This window comes from Chiroxiphia lanceolata, chromosome 5, assembly GCF_009829145.1.
Source record: "Chiroxiphia lanceolata isolate bChiLan1 chromosome 5, bChiLan1.pri, whole genome shotgun sequence".
Lineage (NCBI taxonomy): Eukaryota > Metazoa > Chordata > Aves > Passeriformes > Pipridae > Chiroxiphia > Chiroxiphia lanceolata.
Window position 1 is genome coordinate 58,389,917 of NC_045641.1, and position 22,709 is coordinate 58,412,625.

A 22,709-nucleotide genomic window follows, 5' to 3' on the forward strand; every position below is an offset into this window, starting at 1 on the left:
TCTCCTAAATTTGCCACGTGAGGAGAATCTACTGAGAGGCATATCAAGCTACACTGGCCTTAATAGGTGCCTAAGGCTTTTTTTCCAAGCGCATGTTTGCTGGGGTACTCCAGCTGTGGATGCGCGTAACATCTGTGTAGTGGGCTTTTGTTTGGCTGGTTGGAGGTTTTCTCCTCCTTCCCCCAAGCTGCTTTGGCTGCTCACCCAGCTTTTTACCAAATTGCAAATTTATATTCCTTCAGCTTTTGGCAGGCCCATATGTGAAACTGTCAAAATGTCACTGGCATCAATTGCGAAAGGTTAGTGCCACATTATAGTCAGCGAGCTTATTAACACAGAAATGATTGGGTTTTGGAGAGGGGCAGAGAAGGACAAATGGGAATCTATTTTCCAGGCACCTGCTATTTCTACTGAACATTTCTTCTTGTCACATATATATTTTCAGAAAGTGTTTGTCATCTGCATAGGAAAAAAATCAGCTAGAGATCCCAGGAAGAATGAGGCTGTTCTTTGTGAGTTCCCAGCAAGCTGGGAGAGGGGGATGGAGAGGTAACAAGAGCGAGTTGGCCAAATTAATTCCAGTCTTGAGTGGCAGTAGATGTTCATTTTCACCAACCCAGTGACTACAGACAGGATCGTGCTGCAAAAATTCGGTCTGATGAAAACCCGATGTCAAAGTGGGAGATTGTGGGTCTGGGTTCCATGATACCACCTTGGCCAAAAAAAGAGTCATGATTTCCAGTTGCTCTCCCCAAGTTTGCAGGTGCCTGTACACAGGTGAGAGCTACTGTTTTGCTTATTTACATCTCTGTGCTTTTTTGGATTTAATCAGATTGAATTCCAAATCAGCACTGAAAAAAATTCCCATATCCTACTGCAGTTTTTATCTGTCCAAGGCATTTTTAGGGCTTCTGGTACCATCACTGCAGAGAACCTATCACAGTCTTTAATGTATTAATCTTCAAAATGACCTGGTGCGATGAGATTATCCCGGTTTATGAGAACTGAGGCACAGAAAGCCTGACTTTTCTTGCCATGCAAGTCTGTGAGACAGCAAAGAGTAGTATCTGCATCTTTACAGACGCTCTGCTAGTACCTGGATCACTGAGCTATCCTTCTCATGCCTCATTTTTTTCCCTTGGTTTTTCCACACTGATGTTTTTTGAAGTAAGCCCAGTCTCCAGCTGGAAGCACTGGAGCCATCTGTCATAGACACAGGAGGAGGAAGGAGAGAAGTGCCCAGACCCCACCAAAAGTTTAAATCTGAGTTGCGCTGTTACTCTCTAAAGAGAGCCAAGGCACAGTATAGGTACTTGTCCTTTGGGTTTGTATGGAGCTGCTACTTCCCAGGAACCACTGCCCTGGCTTTTGGACCATAACTCACAGCCACCACCAGCTTGACCTAGATTCAGCCCAGTGACCTAAAGGTGAAAGTCACCAGAGTCCATAGCTGAGCCTCTGGGACACCAACCCTCTTTGCTCCTCACTGACACAGCAGAAAAGGCCATCAAGGTGCCCAATAATGCACTGCTGGGGGTAGTATGTGTCTGACCTTTTCTGTAGGAATAAGCTCTAAGATGTGGTGGAGAAAAAAATTAATATTTTAGGATTGGGGATTCTTGAGTGCCCCAATGTACCCTGGAATTAGAGAAAGCACCATGCACAGCTGGCTCATTGCTGCTCCCTGAATGCTGCTGGTAGGTGAAATTTCATTTCACTACTTGTGACAAAAACATGTAATGGGGACACAGCCAGTGAAAAACCCGTGTCACGAGGCAGGAAATCCCCTTCTCCCCTCCTTGCTCCTGTTCATCCCTCTGTATGTGAGCTGAAGGGCAACACATGGGGTGTGAGACCCCGGCATGTGGCAAGGATGAGCTTGGCCACTCCGGGCAGAGAGGAGGCAGGGACGGACAGGTGAGTGAAAGAGTTATGGAGTACATATGTGACATGGGGATATTGGGATATTGCCTTTATCCAGTCCCACCTTTCCACCTCTCTGTGTGTTTATTAGGCATTTCAGCTCTCCCCCGCTCAGGAGGCTGTTTTTACTTTTTTTTCCTGCTGCTTTTGTTGCAGGAGAGGAGGTAGCACTGCACAAAACACCAGATCCAAGTCTCATACGAGGTTTCTGGGATTGTGGTGGATTGTGCAGAGCCCCAGGTGCCAATGCACATGATGAGAGCATGGTGTGAAATATGACTCAACTTGTGAACATTTCCTTTTGCCCCAGGACTTCTTTCCAAACCCTCTGAGCACAGCCTCCCAAAACCCCACAGACTTCTCAGTTATGAGCTTTCCTCCTATGACAGACAGCCTGCTCAACACCACATGAAAGAGCCATGGTAGTTTTCAGGGAGGTGTATGTCCCTGCTTTCTAGATGGTTCCCTGGAGCCACAAGGGTGTCTAAAAGAACCTGCAGAAAATCTGATTCTCCTGCTGGGAATGGGGGGGACCTGGTGACATCCCCAGTGAGATGGGCATTGCAGTGGGAATGTGCAGCCCCTTGGGCATGGGCATCATGCCCCCAGGACCAGGCAGGAGAGGCCCCTCTTGGCCCTGACCCTGGCAGCAGGCTCGACTGCCTCCTGCAGGCTCCAGATGCCTTCCTGTAGAAAAACTGAGCTCAAAATCAGGGTTTTGGTCAATTAAGCAACCATCCCCCCATCTCTTTCTTGTGCCAAGCAGAATTTTAATGTACTTCCAATTTCTCTTTTTAGCACACACAAAGAAAAAAGAAAAAAAATTAATAATCATCTATAAGAGAAGTTCTTTTCAGTCAAATGGGGAAACATTCAATGCTGATATATATTTTTCCCCACATTTAAATGGTATCTATTTAAATGCAGATTTTCTGGTTTCCTATGTGGAGCTTGGAAGAAACGCCTTTCAATTTAAATGTTAATAGAAGAGTAAACTTCAAAATCAAAATTTCTCCATAAAGGACAGTGTTTTTTTCACAGCTGTAAATGTCTTTCTGTACTTCCTCCCTCCTTCTCCTCCCTCCTTCCTCCTTTTTTTCCTAGACCTCAGCCCAACCTCACTTGCATTAAACGATCTTTTTAAAAAAACAAGGCTCCATCTTTCAGAGTTCCTGAATGAAAATGTTTAATGCTGAGATCTGTGGGATGAGTATGTTTGAGCAGAGTGCTGGGGCACTGATAAAGCAGAGACGCCATCCCTCCACCTCCAGCCTTTTTCATACTGACCGTTTATCAAACGTGCTGCTTGGAATGCTTTGTGCCAGGATTATGCTCAGGCTTGTGCAGTGGTTGGGGCAGGGGCTGGAAGGAAATAAAAACCTTTACAATAATGCATTAGTTGCTCCTGAATGTGAGCAGGGCTTTGGTGCTGGGATGGGCAGCAGAGGAGGCAAGTCAAATGCAGAGGGAGAAAGGTAAAACAAAGGGGCTGTTACCAAGTCTACCTTTTTCTGTATTACCCCGGCTCCTCCTCTGCTCCATTCCTGCATATCTCCACCTTCATTTTTCTTTGGGAAAAGCTTAGAGTAAATCTGCTTTTTACAAAAGATACTTAACACTGCCTGATACTGGAGTTTTACATACAGCTCTGTTTCTTGCTCGTCACACTCCATTTGTCTTCTTTAATGCAAGCTTTTCTTTAATTTTTCTCATCACTCTCTTCAATTACCTATCTGTTTTTGTCCTTTTTTCTTTCCTCACTGAAAGAAAATAAGTGGTTCTTTTTTTTTCTGCTTCTTTCTGGCCCTGATGAGCCCTGGCCACCTTTGCAAGAAATGGTTCAAGAGATACTAACTGAAGACTAAATCTTAATAAACTTCCATGTATTTGGTGGATATGTAGATACTGCAATGTTGACCGGCATATACAAAGCAGAGTGTAACAGGGCAAAGTCTGCTCGCTATGGAAGGAGAATTTTGTAAACTGAATAATAAAAGACATTACTATATAGAATAGGTTATAGGGCTTTCTGTATCCAGACTATTTTCATACAACTGTTACTGTATGTCATTATTATCTGAATGCTTCAGAAGAAAAAGTGGTGAACTGGCTTCCACAGCACCTCTGGGAGACAGGAGAAAGTCTGTTTTTTGGAGGAAAACCTTGGAGCACCCAACCCTCCTGCTGATTTCAGGGAAAGCAGAGCTTGCTGGGCTCCTTGCTCCAGATGCTCAGTCCCTTGACCCCAAGGCATCTTTAGGTGTCACAGGACACCCTGGCAGCAGGGCTGTGTGGTGGAGCTGGCCCTGATGCCCTGCCCTGTATTTCCTTCTGTGCACTGTACCTCGTGGGGGGACAAATGGAGTAGTTCAGTCTTAGTGGTGTCAGAGCTGTGCTTCTCACCAGCACTGAAAGCGCTTCACCACAAAGGGTGTCACCTTCGCCCTAAACCCAGAGCCCATTGCAGATTCCTTCCAGATCATTGGAGAATGCAGGGAAACTTCCATTTAGACAGCTGGGCTTTCCACCTGGCCTCTCCCACTACCACCAGTGCTGGAGGTGCTGGGAACAGGGAGATGACGCCTCACACCCTCCAGGAATGATCCCTCTGGTCAGGCTAATGTGGTGCTGAGGGACTGATTGTACCTGTGGTGTGGTGGCTCCAAGTAGAGATCACTCATAGTAAGAGGTGACCAGCATAAAGAAGTGTGTACTATCTGAGTTTTTCAAAAGTACAGAAAGGGAGAAAGATGAAAAAACCACAGCTTTGATGTCATGAAGTCCCAAAGTCTACACTGAAATTGAACAGAAGACATTTTATTGGATGTGCCTCGGATTTTTTAAAACCTGCATAATCTGTGAAAGCTGTGTAAGGAAAAGCCTCTTAGCTTGGTTACAACTGAGAAATGTTTGCTTTGTGTGGCCTCACCTAGCAGCAGCAGGAAGGATTAAAGCTGTGAATATGAAGAAGGATGGCCAAAAATGGAAGAGCCTCAGTCTTTCTTCCCTGTTTCTGGAGAATGAGAGAGTGAAAGGAGGGATGATAGGGTTGACTGGGCAAATTACAAGTGTACTCTGCTGGGACTGAAGCTCAGAAATGTTCACAGGTGATCACATATTGCAGTGTTAAAAGCACGGATAGTAAATCTGTAGAAAGACTCTTCAAGAGCAGCTCTTGAACATCACAAAAGAAATATAAATTATCAACTTCAGGTACTTTCTGAGAAAAAAAAAATCTCCTCTCCAGAACCAGAGAAAGCGAGGAAATGATGTGGAATAGGGGAGAGGAGAGGAGACTAGAACCAAATGATGCTTTGGCATAGGCTCAGCTACTCTGGCCCACTACATCAGGGGTTGTAAGGGCAAAGCTTTTTTCTTTCCTTCCTAGCCTGCTGCCACTCAGAGCTGAGTAACTGTTGTTACCAACAGTAACTGTTGTTACCAGATAATAATAAAATTCTTTTGCTTCTCTAGCCAAAGTTTCTTTTTAAGCAGAAGGGGAAGTAGGATTGGAGCAAAAGGTTGAACCCTTCTGTGGGATGGTATTCACAGCCATCTTCTTCCCAAGGCACAACATAAGTCTTCTGCCTTCTGCAGTAGAACTGCTTCTAATATGTTAAATTTCTGCCTTGCAAATTCCTCCTTTATGCATTGAACTCTCTAATATCCATATCATGAAGTCTCTCGAAAACAAATCTGTCTTTTCACCCTCATGAGACACTTTTTCTCACCCTTTTCTGCCATACATTTAAACAATCTTTGTTTCCTTCCTTCTCCAGTGCCTCCTTAAATCACTCTCTTATTATCTAGGGGTCCTCTCTGTTCTACATGAGCAAAAGGCAAGAATAAAATCAGAACTTGGTATGTGAGCTCCAGATAGTGCTTTCAGTCACTGCAAAATTTCTTAGGCCCCTGTAATGTTCCCAAATACTGGAGGAATTGCTTTCAGACAGTAACACACCAGTGTGTGGCCTGGTCTGGGACATCCTCTTTCCTCTTTGGTGCTTTATGAAAATTCACCAGAGACAAGAAATTGCAGCATCATGTGGAGTTTTCTGTTTGTCAGCATGAATCTCTAAAGGTGTCAGCCTTTGTAGAAGACAAGACTTCTTTTCTCCCTGGTGAACTGCTCACCTGAAGTTGTGGAGTTTCTTATGAAGTACCAGCAGTCCATAACTGGCACCTTTTTTTTGTGATTGTTTCTGGTTTAAATAACTGTGATAAAATTTAAGAATTCTGACAGAGGAAATCTATGTAGATGGGCTTGTCCTGACAAGAATAAATCATGTGTCAGGATGTCCATTCTACAAAAACCTCATCCCGAGGGACTTGTTGACTGGCACAGACCACAACCAGCTTGAGAAGCTTCCTATCAGCATTTCCTTATAGGCAAGTTCACACGTGCTGGCAACCAAACACTTGATACTTTGTCACACAAACAACAAACTCTTGTCAAGAGAAGGTGATGGGATTTTTTGGTTTAGGAGATCTTATGCATGTATCTTATAAACTCCACTGCACCTCTGGAGATATGAAGGCTCACCTACGTCCTTGAGAGAGCCAGTTTCTCTTTTTGTAAGGGTTTTCTGTTGCTCTTTCTCTCAGCTTTGAGAGAGTTGTGTTTTAGAGTATGTTTGTGAGTGCGTATTTCTGAGTCACTTCCATATAAATATAACCCACTGTTACTTTTGTTGGAGTGGGTTGTACTCACTGCGATTGCATTAGAGTAATCTTTAAACTGAAGACTGGTTTGCCACATGATTCAGTAAAAGGCACTCAGAGATTTTAACTGCATCTCGGGTAGACTAATACATATTTCTTTTCTTATCTCTCCATACCTGAAGCCGAAAGAAAAGATTAAAAACCTCACCCTCTATTTGCCAACCTCATCCAAAACACAGTCTTGAGCTCTGCAGAGAGAATAGTGAGAGCCAGAAGATGCCACTCAAAATCACCTGCATTAACACTCACTTGTTTATTGTACCTGGGAGCTGCTAGGGCTGGCTTTCAATAAAACACACGTCTGTCCAATTTTGTCTTACTCCCCTGAAGTTTTGAGGTGAGATAAGAGAACAGATGATGTTAGTGAAAGATACCTCTGTGCTGCTGATTCCTTGTAAGAGAAGTAATTTAAACAAAGCTCAGTGAAATCTGGTAAACTGTGCTCTAGGACTGTGTGCTGTTCTTGAACAATTTCCAATGCATATATTTGTTGGGAAAAAGGAAAAGAGTGATTTAGATCTTTTTAAGTACAAGTGATCTTAATCCCTGCTAAAGACAAATCAGAGGGAATCTAGTACAGGAAGGTATAGATTGAAGTGACCTGCAATGAGGGATTATGCGAAAGAATTATGTCATCCCAGTCTATTTGTGCTTGTGACGTTACTGTATCCTAACATTTGGTCCTAGAGTGGTACAGAAATCCATCTGTGAGTTCTTTTTGTTTTCCCTTTTTGTTGGGACCCCTCAGGAAAGAGAGGTGCTGCACCCAGAATGTCTAGCTGTTCTAGATATTCTGCATACAGACTTCAGGGTCCTTACTCCCTATGGACCTTTCAGTATTGGGAGAAGAAAGGAGGACATGTAGGATGGATATCTGAAATACTATTTGCAGCAGTTTTGCACTTTCTGATGGTCTGATAACAAGCACTGTAGTTTGATCTGCTACCAAATGCTTGAGAACAAGCAATTCTGAAAGCAAAAGCACTGCTATGTGGCAAAAGGGCTGGCCAGAAAGCCTGATAATATAGATTCAATTATATACTCCTCCACAAACTTTTCATGTAGCTGCAGGCATGTTGACTATTCTTGACTTGGTTTCCCTGTCTTTCACAAAAGGCTCATATATTCCTTGCTGTATGCATTGTGAGGAAAGAAATCTCTAGTATTTCGGAAGTATTATTAAACTCTGTGGAAAGGAAGATAAAGATACCAAGAGGAAGACCAAGCCCTTGCTTTAGAAAGATGACTTGCAATTTCAAGGAAGTGGACAGAACATCAGAAGTCAAAAAGGCATATTGAATTTTTCAAGAAGCAAAGCTGATTCAGAACATGTTATGTTTGCAGCTGCTGGGGTGTGAAACTTCTTCCATGATGTGATAACCAGCATGAATTACTTTAGTGCTCATAACAAATACAGATGGACAGATGTCAGGGTGAAAGAAAGGGCAAACTGACAGAGAGAACCTTCCACCACATGTTGCTTGGAAATAAACGGATCTTAATCAGCTTTTCTGCCTTTATTTATCTTCAGAAAACCTCTAGAGTTAATATTCTCCAGCAGAAAACTAAAATGCTTTTAGGAAATGCACACTGTTGTATGAGAATCTGCCTCTATTTTAAGGAGGTTGTCTAAAATGCTAATATTTCTCTTTTTATCACGATTCACAAAGCTTGTGGCTTTCAAATTTACCATTTCAGTTTTAGTCACAGGAATTGGATTACTTCATTCCCTGTCCCTTCTCCATTGTAAACAGTCAAGAGATTTGTTGTTTACAGAGTTCATGAATGCTGTATTCCTTGCCTGGTGATCCATATTGATTTTGAGTCAGGATTGAGTTTCCTGCCTTTTACATGCAGCAGCACCTGTAGCAGCACTAGGCATGAAAAGGACTCCCGAATACAAGATATTCACCCATAGCTTTTAGTCAACATCAAAAAGAAAAAGGGATGTAGAAAGTGTCTCTAAAACATGTGGGGAAAGATAATATTGCACTTTCACCCACAAGTGATGGTGGTATCTATGTCCATACAGCAAATAACTGAAACTAGTGGTCATATAGGCAAAGCATTAAAACTCAACTTCTATATTGTAGGTGTTACAGAAAAAGCAATGTAACACCCTCCTTATTTGCACCTTGTAACTACATTTCTGAAGGTTCGGTTTCCTAGATAGTGGAGAAGGGGAATTCAAAGTGTCCCTGCAGTCTGTGCACTTTGCTGCAGTGTGAGGACATGGAATGGGTATCCAGGAGAGGATCAGCTTTATAACCAGCTAAGAAATGCACATGAATGCACTGAGATAAGGTGTGTTTGCTGTTGCATTTGGCTGTATAAGATACAACAGTGCATTTTGCTGGCACAGCCACTCATTCAGTTGATTGAGATCATCATGCCATGACCCTGAGGTGCTGTAGTTACTGAGAGAGGTTTTCAAAGAAAGAATGTAGAGAACTATTCATTTCATAGTCTAAAAATAAGAGCAATTTCAGAAAAATAAAGCCAAACAAACTCAGGATATGCTCAAATGACATCAAGTGGTGTTACATGACAGCATGACCCTTTTTACCTTTGCAGGATGCATTCAGGAAGGGTCTTATCAGTGCCAATCAAACTCAGACAAAACCCCATCAATTTGTACTGATGAGCTATTGTTTATTCATATGTCAGCCCTCCGTCCTAAATTAGCAGAACAAATTTAAAAATTGCCTCGAGTACACAATGCAAATCTTTGCTTTTCTTCTGTCCTTTCCATGTGGAGCCCACACCAACAAAACAGTGATCATAAAAAGTACCACTAATAGGGATTGAGTCCAGGGAATACAGGCTCCTGTTCCCTGGCCTTCACTAAATACCCTGAGGGTGATGATTCGTTTACATACAATAAGTACTTTTCTGCAAAAGAATCACTTTGAATAGACTTGAACCGAGCACTGACCTCAGCTTCCTGTGGGCAGGTGAGGAGCACCAGGAAGATGCTGTTGGACAAGTGCAGGCTATTACTTGAAAGCAACTTTGAAACCCCCTTTCCCAGCACTGCCTTTTGCAAGGGCTCCCATTGGGGAGTGCTATGGCAGGACAAAAGCCAAGATTGTTTTGAATAGAAAAGAAAGTTTGTATTTTAGTTGTTTCAGATAAGCCCTAACCAACGGACTTGTGAGGAGCAGATTTGCAACTGGCCTAAGCAGTGGCAATCTTAAACTAAGCTCACTGAACTTGTGACAACTAAGATTTCATAAAGAAGTTCAATTTTGAAGTTTTTAACATGTGGTATTGAGTGTCTGCCAGAAGTTAGCTTTCTGGCTTTTTTCAAGAGATAATGTAAGCCCAGAGTTAAGATGATGAATTTTGCTGTGTTGTTAGAAAGGGAATTTCAGGCTCCATCAGGAGGAGAGGTCAAGTGAAACAAACATTAAAATTTGGCCTAGAAATCTTGGTCCTGGTCCTTTAACTCTTCAGTTCAGGGGCAAAACTCACACTGGTTTTAGTGGGATAAAAAAACATTCCTTAGTTTGGTGTACAGGATGTGGGAATGCTTGTGATCCACTCTGGGACCTATGAAAACTGGCTCCATCAGCTAGGCGTTGGGGTAGGTCGAGGAGTTATAGACATCTTGCAGCTGAATAAGGCTATTTAAATTCAGCTCATTAAAAGCAGGTTGTTAGGGTATGTTTCCATTAGGAAGAACAAGTGCTGTTGTTACCCAGAGTCAGCAGTCACTACTTATAATGGAAGGAGTTTGTAGGGCTGACACAGACAGCTGTGCAGCACCTCCGAGAGACATGTTGTGCTGTTATTGAAGATGACACAGGAAACAGTAAACATTTTATGTTTTCATTCATCTTTCAAACTGAGCCTTCATGGGCTGAAAAAGCAGGGAGACATTCGGCCGTCAAACATGCTTACCAACATTGCTGCTTGTTTTAGAAAGCACTCAAATTCCCAAGGAGCAGAGGCTAGCATTGCCTGTGGGAAGTACAAGTTGCTGCAGGAAATGCTTTTTTTCTTTTTTCTGCACTAAAACTCCTTGAACATACTCAAATGTGGTGGGACAGTCACAAAACCTAAGAAAAAAGTACAGATTTTAAGATGTGTATCTTATTTAAAGGGCCTGATCACTGGTGGCCTGAAGACCTGGTTATCTGTTGTCAGAGAGACTCCTTGAAAAATCAGTGGCAGCCTACAGGAACCTGTTATAGTTTCAAGGGAGGGGTTACATTCTGCAACTTGATCTTGCATAAGAAGGGCTATAATGAACATGAATCTGAGTAAACTGCCTTCCATTAAATCAAATCATTCTGTCCCAACATACCTATAGACCTTGTGGACACAGCATTTTGGATACATAAATCTCTGATGGCGGGATTTTATCACTGTTCAGAAATTCCATTGAATCTGCACTGCTGGTGTTGGTGGTCCTTTTATCCACTGTGAGAAGAACATAAAAAATTACAGAAATTGAGAAATAGTCCAAGGCCAGCCAAGGAGAAAAGCTGCCATAGAGATTGGAGGATGATTCACAGTTTTCAAATCTTCCTTCTCTGTCATAAGCATTCTGTTTCTTGAAAAAAATAAAAATAAAATCATTGCTATGCAAAAAAAAAAAAAAAAAGTTTCAAGAAGAAAACAAATGTTTGGAGAGCTGACTTGGCTGGAATTTTCCCCGTACATATACTCTTGACATATCAGTGCTTAAACTTTTTATGTGTGCATGAGGGGGGACAGGGAACAATCAAATGTTAGTGAAGATAACCCCATCTGTTTCATTATCTGAGGGTGTGAAAATGCTCTTTAGCTCACATAGTCCTTGCTCTTTCGGTTGCCAGGTGGTCTCACTGCCCAGATTTCAAATCAAAACCAACTGTGAAGAATTTTATTTTTTTTCCCAGCACATGCAGGGAGAGGGATCCCAGCAGTCCCATCCTTTTTGCAGAAGGCAAATATGCAACACAGCCAGGCCTTAATTTAAGTATTCCTTGCATTAGGTCTTGGGGGTCCTTTTCCTTTATTTGTGAAACAAATGCATGTCAATCCCTTTCACCCGTATCAGAAGTGGTACTCAGTCCACACTTGAAAAGCACAAAATGTTTCACTCCAACCCCCTGCCCTCCTCTTACTCTTAGTGCTCCCTGGAGCACTCGAAAATGTCCTCACCAAAAACCATCCGGCAAGGTCACCATCTGGATACAAGAGAGGGCAATGAAGTGTCCTGTGTCGCAGCCGTGCATCTGCAGCGCATTTATTATGTGTGACACCAGAATACCCGTGTGCCTCCCTGGTCTGAACGTCCCGGGTTTCACTCATCCCACTCATCTGCTGGACACCAAGGCACTATGGCCCAACTCACATGTGGGAAGCTGCAGCCCAGAGGGGCTCAGTGACTTGCCCAAGATCACACAGCGGGTCAGAATCGAGGTGAATCCTCTGTCATGTCCTTTTGCCCGGCACAAAGCACAGAAACCGCTTTGCCGATCAGTTTGAGCAGGTGCATCCACTGAATGCATTGGAGTAATGGGCAGAGATGAGAAGGCAGGATGTAAACAGATGTTGTGCTAGTACCCAGAGACTACAGCTATTAGATACAACGTTGCACTGAGGCCATTTTACAACTTCTAACTCCTGAGCAAGTTGTCACAAGTCACTTGAGTGCATCTGTGCTGAGCCTTATTGTGTGGTAAAATGGTCACCTGCTCTCCCTCCCCAGCCCAAGTTAGTATCTTAATTTAGGGCTTGTCCTCTATTTGAATTATCCTTACTCAAATCATCCCATGCCAACACACACTGGTGACCCTGCAGGATCAGTAGCATTTTGGATTAAGACTGTTATGAACCCGTGATCATGTTGATTTATCACTGTTCACACTCACATTGATTTTCTGTCTTCCCCACTGCAGATCTGCGCAGGATGACAGCTGGCTTCATGGGCATGGCCGTGGCCATCATCCTCTTTGGATGGATTATCGGGGTGCTGGGGTGCTGTTGGGATCGAGGCCTTATGCAGTATGTGGCGGGGCTTCTCTTCCTCATGGGAGGTAAGAATGTTGGTGTTTGAAGAAATTTATTTGTCTTCTTGTTTTTGTGTTCCCTCTTTCCACATGTCCTTTCTTTTCTAAGTCACTGAAAACATGTTTTCAGGGTTGTTTTGAGTGATCTGGACTTGGTTTCATTCTGAGTGCCTTCTGGGGTACATCAAGGATCACCCAACCATAGCTACATGTTACTTCTATCACAAAACAGTGTCTGTAACTCACAGAACTAGAAAGGGCCCTCTGAGTTGTTTAATCCAATACTCTGTGGTTGCAAGTAACACTGTCACCCTTAAATTTAATAAGCTCAGTAAAAAAATCTGAAGATTATGCAGATATTATTCCCACCACTGTCCCACAGTGGGACACTTTGATAACTAGAAACTGTGCTGCAAGTTGTAACATGTACTTATTACTCGTCAGTTGTTCTTGAGACAGATGTAACCTTTAGTTTATGTGTCTCCCTCTTTCTCTGATATACATAATGAAGAGCAATGGTATCCTTTGTTTTCTTTTTCCCACTCTACATATACTTTCTTGTAGACTTCTCTGTGTAAGACCTGTTATCAGTGTAGCAGCCCTTTCTGCAACCTGTTCTTGTTTGTACCTGCCTTTCTCACATATGGATGAGAAGGACCATTCCCTAACAAGGTCTGATCAATGCTTTGTATAAGTGGGGCGATGGTTCCCTTTCTCTGATGGAAATTCCTTGCCAGAAGTATTTTGTGGTTGTATTTGCTTTTTTCATGCTGCATCACACCAGAGACCCACAGTCATCCTTCAGTTGGATGATGCATCCAGGCCTTTCTCCTCCTTTGTGATTTCCTACTGGTTCTATCACAATTTACAGCAGAGGTTCTGTTTATTACTCCCCAGGTACATGCCCTGGCACTCTGTGCTTTTGAGCTTCTTCCCATTTCTACTACACCAGCTCTCAAGGTCATCCAACATTTGCCATGTTGGATGTTCCAGCCTTCCTTACTAGAGATGCCATCCAGCTTTCTGTTAGCAAAAATTTCAAGGCACACAGTTAATTGAAATGAAGGGTGTGAGAGTCAAGTCTAACATAAACAATGGTGGGTGAATGTCTCAAAGTGAACACCACTCCTTCTGTTCTCTCTTATTTTCTCTGGTGGTTTTTGTTTAGCTGGGCTTTTGCCCTCCAGGCAGATCATCACTTCAGTGCATTTTATCATCTGTTTATCTGTACTGTGGTGTGATACAGATAAGTGTGTGACAAACAGAAAAGCTTCCCCAGTCCCAGAAGAGGAGTTAAGTGCTCAAGTAACAAGTATTTATGTTCCAGGGATGTTGTACTGGTGACATTAGACATCAGCTCTCTCTGTGCCCACAAACACATTTGAAGTCACTTGCACCTTGTGCAAGCACACACTGATCTTTGTGGGGATTCTGTAAATGGTTTGTTTTGGGTGTCAAAGTGTTATGGGCAATGGGCCTGCTGAATTAACTTGATATTTCTTATATAATTAATTTGCATTTAATTAGTTTGCATGGGGATTATTTTGTTTTACTGTGCTTAGATATCTGTGTGATATTTAACTTGCTACAGCACAACATTCAGATTAAAACATTAAGAGTATACAAAATAAATACAGAAAAATCTGTTAGAAACTAGCTATGTCTTGTTTGCTAATTGAAATTTATTATATATGGGGTGGTTTCTAGTGCAGCTGCAGGGATTTCTTTTTGGCTCAGTGTTATTTGGCAGTGATTTGAAAGTTTTCAGGTGAAAGGAGATTCAGTGTAACCATGTGTCATGGGAGGGGTCACTCATAGCTTACAAAGCCATCTTTTGGTGTGCTCGAACAATACACATTTCAGTGGAGACACGTCCAAGGTCATGCAGCTGGGAACAAAAGGTGTCAGTCATCCTCGCAGAACAAGAGGCCCCCTCAGAAAGCAGCAGCTCTGAAAAGGTCTCTCAGATCATGATTGCTGGGACCATCCAGCTGCACAGGAGCTTTCAGTGCAGTGCAGCTGCTAAATGTGTTAGTTTTTATGGGAATATGCAATGAAAGCATGAGGTGGGGTTATCTCTGGGCAAAGCAAAACTGTTTCTGGACATCCTAATCTGGTGTCAATGCTAAAGAAGGATGTGGAAAGATTGGGAGAGGTTTGCAGAAGAGCTACAAGAACGACTCAAGGTTTGAAAAACAAGAAAAAGACAGCATGCCACAAAAAGCCAATTGCTTGTAACTGTTTAACAGAAGGTTTATAAATTACTTGAACACATTGTGTAAGTACCTATGCAGTGAGAAGCCATCTGATAGTAGAACGCTCTTTGCATAGACAAAATAATAACAAGATCCAGCAGTTGGAATCTGAAACTAATTGAAATGAGAGGGACCAGATTATTCTATCTGCCAAATTCTGTCAGGATGTGTAATATTTTAAATAAAGATGTTTTGGGAGGAGATGAAAATTGTTCTCTGCTTCAGCACATACACGTGGATCAGCGTTACCCAAAGGTTACTCTCTTTCTTGTTTTGCACAAGTCAGTAGCAACTGCTATACTGATTTCTTTTAACAGCAAATGTGTGTAAAGTAACATCTACAAACTGAAGCAGTCAGTTAATAAAATACACAACTAGAGCCATCTAATCTAAAAGTCAGTATCTATCAATGTTCTGAGACTGTCATATGTTACAGCCAATGAACCTTTGAACTTAAACTATTTTATTGCTGGATGGTGTTTGAATCCAAAGCTGGTTCTTCTGTCATGACATAAATTCTGTCAACATAGTTTTGTATTGGTCCTTAAAATGCATGGAGCCAGAGTGCTTAACCAGTTTTACTTAACTGTTTCTCTGGTCCAATAATGAGAAAAATGCCTTGGAAGGCTTATGTCATCTGACTTCATTGCAGCTGAGAGGAGACTGTGTTCAATTGGTAGCTATAAAATCACCCTGAAATCTAGCTTTCCCTTCCATTTGCAACGCCACTTGTCTTGGCTGTGTTTGTAGCATTCCCTCTGTTTGTGTTATAGACAAATAGCTCTTTTATAATGCTTAAATGTTGCTGGCTTAACACATCTATGGGGTTTGTCCCTTATTGACCATAATTCTTTGAACAGGAAATCTCAACAGAGCACTAAGAAGTGTGCTATAATAATCTAACAAGGCCAGACGTGGCTTGCCTGGACCTCTGGTTCTTTATTATATTTACCAAACAGTCTTCTTGCTTGCCCATGTGGCAGTGCCTCCTAAGGACTTGCTATAGTCTGGTTGATCTGATTTCTCAAGCAAATTGCTGAAACAAGTCATTTGTGAAATGCAGGCCGTTATCTGGTATTGGTTCATCTGGAATCCAGGACATGTAAACTGTGATTTAGAGTGTGTTTTACAGTGTTATTCAGCATGTTTTGTAACAAGTTAAAATTATTAATAATTCATCTTTTATGTTTAGTCCAAATGTATCTGTATCAACAGCAATCACAGGTCTCTTATGGCTTTGAAAGGGGTTTTTTTGCATAATTTTCTGAATTTATTGTAGAATTTATACTTTGATCCCTTATCTTGAACGACAGCATTTGCCTGACCACAGTAGGATTTTTTTCGGTCCCTCATCTTGTACGGAGCCAGATGGATACTGCAAATTATGTTTACTATTTTTTATCTCATTGTGCACAATGGTGTTGTTACATTGCCTTCTGTACCCACAATTGCACTATCTCTTGTAGTTCCATTTCAGTATTGTCAGTATCATTTTATCCTGCAAGGTGGGAGAGTTTCTCCTTTTGAGAGTTTCTCCATTTGGAACTGTGCTTCTAAATTTCACTGATCAGTTCATTTTATTCATCTTACTTGAGACTGTTTAATTCTATTACAGAAGTGGGTCACACTCAAATTATACATGACTCGGAGCACATCCTCTTGCAGCTTCTTGTGTTTTCTTTTCATGCAAATTACTGAAAATCTGTGCACCAGTAAAAGCTCCATCCAGTAATTTTGTAATTTTATAATTTTATAATAATTTCTGGAGCCTTAGAAGCATCTGTGACACTACTTCCAAATGTTAGAGTCCTGTGGCAAACCTGATGCTTTCATGCTCATCAAGGACCTACTTGTAGTCTAACAGGAATTCAGTTAAACATCTACCTGAGGAAATGCATGGGGGGCATTTTATATGCTGTGTTTTTAACAAAGAAAATTTACTAGCACTAAAACTATGCTTTAGCTTTTTGAAGTCTAGATGTGACCTGCTTATCAGTTGCCAAGAAGTGGTGCTCACATTTTCTGGCTTTGAGAAGTTCTTTTGGATGTATTCAAATCCTGGACTTGTTTGGGTTTACTATCATGGCAAACCTGTCAATTAATTTGGTTGGTGTCCCTCAACAGCAGTATTGTCAAGGTCAAATTTCAGTTTTACTTACAGCTCCAAAGAGTTGAGATATTGTGAACTGGCACACTGGTAACTCTACCAGGGCAAATTCTGTTGTCTTCAGGAATCCCTTCTTTCCTGTATCATGACAAGCAAACAAGCTTATATCTATCTAACTCTTGGTTTTTCTAACTGCTCTCCAGCACATTCATTCATAGGAGTTTCTTACTTCAGCATCTCAGATTCTGCTAGGTTGCTTGTTCTTCCACAACCATGCAAAGCCAATCTCACCACACCTTCTGTTATTCTACATGCTTTATAAAATCATCTTTTAAAGACAATCTCTGATAGCCTGTTGTTATCCCAGTTCAGCTGATTTCAGTCAGCTGTTTTGACATATCACGTGGCTTGCATTACTTCTAATTTGAGGGTAGGGCTGACTTTGTACCTAAATGCTCCAAACCCCTTTTCCTCCTCATCAGTGCCTGCTGTGGGGAAGGTGGAGCTGCCCCATGGTGGCGTGGTCCACTGTTTTGGCAGTGGTTGCATCCTCCCCTTCCCTGCCTCTGCACCTCCCTGCCGAACTGCTGTCTGTTGTCCCAGCTGGAAATACAAAATGGCACTTCCAGTATCTTGTTCTGGTACTTGCTTTAGCACACAATTATCCCTGGTCAAAGCTACATCACTTGCCATCGTAAATGTATTAGAAGACAGACAAAGAATAATGTTTTATCGTCCTTATCAGAGCTCTGTCCTTCAGCTGCACATTCATGTATTTTCCTTTTGTAAGCCTGTAATTTGTTCTGAGAACACATTTCAGTGAAATAGTTTGGGGTTTTACTGCACGCCTAACAAGGCAGCCCTTCAGGGAGAGACTTCTGTGTTGTCTTATTTTGTTCCAAATTTACTGCAAATAAATGCAATAAATAATCTCTGCACTTGTTTACTGTTTTACCTGTTCTCTTCGCTCTTATCAGGACTCTGCCAGTTTTGTCCTGTGACATGTACTTTAGGATCACTTCAGGGTTTTTTCCCCATTTGCTAACAATTTCCTTAGAGAAGCATGTAATTTTACTAGCCTTGCAAATATTCCTTATTCTTTGCAAAGTCACGTGTATTTCTTGCTGTAACCTTGCTTCGAGCCAATTAAAAATTTTACCATTAAAAATTCAGTCTCTAATTAGACTATTTGGAAATTATTCCAGCTGTTAAATGCCCTTATTCATGTGATTTAACACCATGAAGATCTGTAATAAAATGATCTGGAGTCTCACATAGTAGCTCATTTCTTGTCTTTGCCTAGTGACATTTTTGCATGAAGTGCTGGGCTTGGAGCTTTGCTTGGGGGTCTGAAATTCCCTTTTCTCCTGGCACTTAAAGGCCTCAAAGTCTTGCTGTACACATACAGTAGTAGTATGGAGTTTTTCCTGTCTGATTTTTTGTCCTAGCAATTGCTCTCAGAAACATCAGGAATTTCTTTCATCCTCTCCTCCTCCCTCCCCTCCAATGATGATCTGCCAGTCTAGGGGATTCAAGTGCCATTTGCCAGCTCCAGTTCTGCCACTGATTTGGGTTTCTCCTCGCCCTCTTAAGAGTAGTGCAGAGACATTGCTCTTTGTAGCCCATCCATACTCAAAGGACTTAGGTCAGGGTTAGAAAAGCTTTAAATCTTTTCCCAGAGCAGAGGTGAACACCTATTCTTGCCAGTGCTGACTGCTGCAGCAGAGATAAGCAGGCAGGAAAGATGTGTAAGAGGGAAGAAAAAATGAAGTTATGCCAGCGTGTTGGCACAATTTAATGCTTTATTTCAGATATGCAAGAAAGGATGTCTATTAAAGAAATAAAGAAAAAACCCCTTACATATGTATGAGTGCATTCTTCTTTTATATTTTAATCTAGGGAGAAACAGCTTTTTATAAGTAATTTCCAGACCTTCTCAGAAATACTTCCAAAATATTCCTTCTCGCAGTCCAGGGGTAAGTCAACAAAATGCTTTATTATCCTCGCAGCTAGAGGATGGACTGACCATTTACACCGAGTCACCCTCTCTTGCCCCAGCCATGCCACGCTGTCGCGAGGTCACACTCGGGGCTTTGTGCCAGTGCCTGCCAGAGCCCAGCAGCTGCCACAGGAGCTGTGTCCAGGAGCTGATGACCAGGCTGATACTGAGGGAAAGTGGCATTCCAAAACTTGGCTTGTGAGCCCATGCAGCACAGTCGTTGGTATCGATGCACTGCACACGTCTGGATCCTCTTTCGCTCCCCACCTCTGCAGAGAGTCTTGTCTTCCAAATCCCTGAGCCTCTGTGCTGTGCTTCCTCCTCCTGTGCTGTGCATATGTTAGTAGCTGACAACTGAGGCATCTGTGTATTTGCAGCCACGGATCGTTACCAGCTGTTGAGTCATTTGAGTCCCAAATTTAACTCACTGTACTTTGAAAATAGCACATAATGGTAGAAAATAAGAGTGTTTATTCTACAAGACTGTGGTCCTGCCATCTCAAAATAATCATTCCGCTGCTGAATAATTTAAGAAACAAAAATGGAGCAATTTAATACAGCACGTGTAAGGGAAAGCTCTGTGACTGACAGTTCCCAGGCAGTTATGAAGTACCTTCATAGCAGCTGCCAAGAGAAAACAAAGAGAAAGATAAACAAAGAGAGAAAGTAAAAGCTATTCTTTGGAGTTCATCAGGAAATATGGTAGGTTCCACAGAGCACCTAGGATTTCTATTTCTTATTAATAATCAAGACCTCTACCCACCCTGCAGAATGTTCACTTGTGGTGAAATGATCAATCACAACATTGAAGATGGAATGTATTTCCTGTGGTCATATTTATTTCTTCTTTTCCACAACATTATTCTTTGAAAGTCCAGTTTCTCGTGCTTCTTTCCAGAAAGGAATAGTTTTAGAAAGTTTGCATAAAATATTTTTTTCCCTATGGAAAGGCAAGTGTAAATACACATGTGTGTGCATAAGTGTATGCATACAGATCTTAAACAGCAGCATGTGATCTTTACAAAAACTGAGGTCTACAATAATTCACTGGAATCTAAGCTGTGAAGCTTGGCATAAATATAGTTTTCACAATGTCAAAATACTTTTGGCCACTTTGAAGAGTATTTATAATTCAAAAAATGTTGGAACGCTGGAAAAACAATGAGATACCAACCATGTTTTAATTCTGTGGGAGGCCCTAAATTAGTGAAGACTGCAGAGGGGCTTAGGAACTTTGCAAAACTCCTTGCAGATCACTGGGAGAACTTATTTATGTGGATTGACCTCCAGATGGAGACAAAGGCTGGTTTGTATCAAGAGATGCCATAAATTGGTTATGAAAGTCTTTGAGGCAAGTCTCAGCACAACAAAGCCAGTCCCCCCCCTACTAGGCCTCCCCCACCACACTCATGTATACTCTGGCTTCCGCGTGTGCTTTTGTTTAAATTTTGCATTATGCTCTAAAGTGATTTAAGGCCTCAAGTTGGAATGAACTTGAGTTAATGTACAGCGTTAATAGGCTTTAAATGTTTAAACCTCTCTAAGGCTCTTGATTGTTTAAAGCCCTCAAACATATTACAAGGGTGTTGTAGGAAACAAGGGGATGAGGCTCTTTATGGACCTGTGAGGAGACGCAGAGCTCGGAGCAGTCATGCAGGCTTTGTGCCCATCAGGCAGTACTGTAACAAGGCCAAGAACATGCATATTCAGGAAATAAGAGTCAACCTGTTTCTGAAAATGTCCGTTTTTATCACTTTAAGGATCTAACAGTCTGTCTTTATAGGGACTGGCCGAGGGAGCCAGGGTTGTTAATCCTGGAGAAAAGGAGGTTCAGTGTTTCTTCTCCCAAGTAACAAATGATGAGACAAGAGGAAACTGCCTCAAATTGTGCCAAATTTCTTCACCAAAAGGGTGGCCAAGCACTGGAACAGGATGTCCAGGGAAGTGGCAGAGCCACTATCCCTTGAGGTATTTACAAGATGTGTAGATGTGGCAACTGGGGACATGGTTTAGTGTTGGATTTGTCAGCGCTGGTTTAACGGTTGGTCTTGATGATCTTAGAGGTCTTTTCCAACCTAAACAGTTCTATGATTCTATTAAAACATTTCTTCCTTGCACGGTTTGTGGTGTCTCTCACAGACCTGGTTGCAGGTCATGTTTCTTGATCCCATTTTAGGCTATGTTTCTGAGGTATAGAAAGCGGCCCTTCTTTTCTTATGTATTTCAAAACAGGGACACTGGTGAATACACATCCAGACACATATTATGGACATGTCCAGTCCTCATACATGGGTAGGACTGGAAGTGCTTCTTCATCCAGACCAACTAACCATTAGTAATCAGCTTTTAGAAACTGGTTATCACTTTCCCTTTGAAAGTTAGCAAATTTCCTATTTTCACTCAAAAAATAAATATTTGGGAAATCATCCATACAGATATACATCCCCTTTGCCATTTTTTGGGGTTCATACAATGCCAAGGTGGCCTCCTTAGTGTTTCCAAGCTAGAAAGAAGTTGTTCAGCTGATGGCATCACAAGGCTCACAATATGTTATGCTTTAAAGGCAGAGCTGGGGGAGCATGTTATATCTTTTCTTCTTGTACTTCTCTCTGCTCTCTGATGCACCAACAACATATTTTGCATTTATTTATTAATGCTGGCACTCATTTTGAAAAGGAAATAGGGGACTCTCTGGAAATACAAAAGGTCACTTCCTTTCGCAGTAGAGACATCTGTATGTCACTGCATATCAGCCACTGAAATGCTCTTTTATAATTTCTTGTTATAATACTCCTCAGGGGGAATCATGACTCCCATTTTTGCATCTCCTACAACATAAGTTCAAATGCAGAGTTATGTCCTTCTTCTAACAGAGAATTATTTTCAGTAGACGCTATTTTTTCCCAATACCTCAGGAATATAGCTGATTCTCTAGGCCAGTACTGGCAGAGCTAGCACTGAAATGTTGAGACCTAAGAGTTAACACCTTCATAAGAAAATGGGGGTGGGATATAGAAATGTTTTTTTCAAGTCAGTAACACAACTGTACTGCAGGGTGTAGTCATTTAGGGGTATTGTTGTGCCTTTTTTTTTTTCCCCTCTGGAAAGAAAGGCTCAACAAGAGAATTCATTGTCAACTCCATAGCATTTGATCTCCATGGAAACATTATCAGCTGACTTCAAAGGCAACCTTCAAATGTGGTTTGCTTCTTTTTTTTCCTGTAGCTTGTTTCTGATGCTCCTAGATGTGCACTTGCATGCTGTGAGGGAAGAAACACCAACACAAGCAATTCTGCCAGCCTTGTATCTGATCATGGAAGAGCACTGGCACTTAGGAGGAAACGAAAGGCTTCTTTAATGAGGTGTAGAGCAAAAGACAGGGCAAGTACTGTATATGCACCTATATACAGTAGGTATATAGGTTCTTCAGTCTTAGCTCAAATCTGTCTCCCTGAACTTGGCGGTCAGTAAATTTAGGAAGCAGCTCAGTCTGGCTTTTCAGCCAGAAAACCGGTTCATATTCCTCTGTGTGTTTATTTTAAGTCAGCTATACTGACTTGTAATTTCTCCCTCACCAGCATAGGAGGTACTGGCAGAAGCATCAGTACCTTCCAGAGTTACAAGAACAGACAACTGAATGTAGTCAGTGAAGGGCATGCAATCTAGTTTGCTTCTCAGAGATGTCAGTAGGTCTTTGGGGG

General features: G+C 41.8%; 1 protein-coding gene across 5 annotated transcripts in view; it reads left to right on the top strand.

Annotated features, from left to right (window-relative positions):
* TMEM178B (transmembrane protein 178B) overlaps nucleotides 1-22,709 on the top strand; it is a 241,105-nt gene that overhangs the window by 187,111 nt on the left and 31,285 nt on the right. For all 5 annotated transcript variants that reach the window (XM_032688134.1, XM_032688133.1, XM_032688130.1 and 2 more), the window contains one exon: nucleotides 12,537-12,674. In XM_032688134.1, coding sequence (XP_032544025.1) covers nucleotides 12,537-12,674 — 138 coding nt within the window. The remainder of the gene's footprint in view (nucleotides 1-12,536; nucleotides 12,675-22,709) is intronic.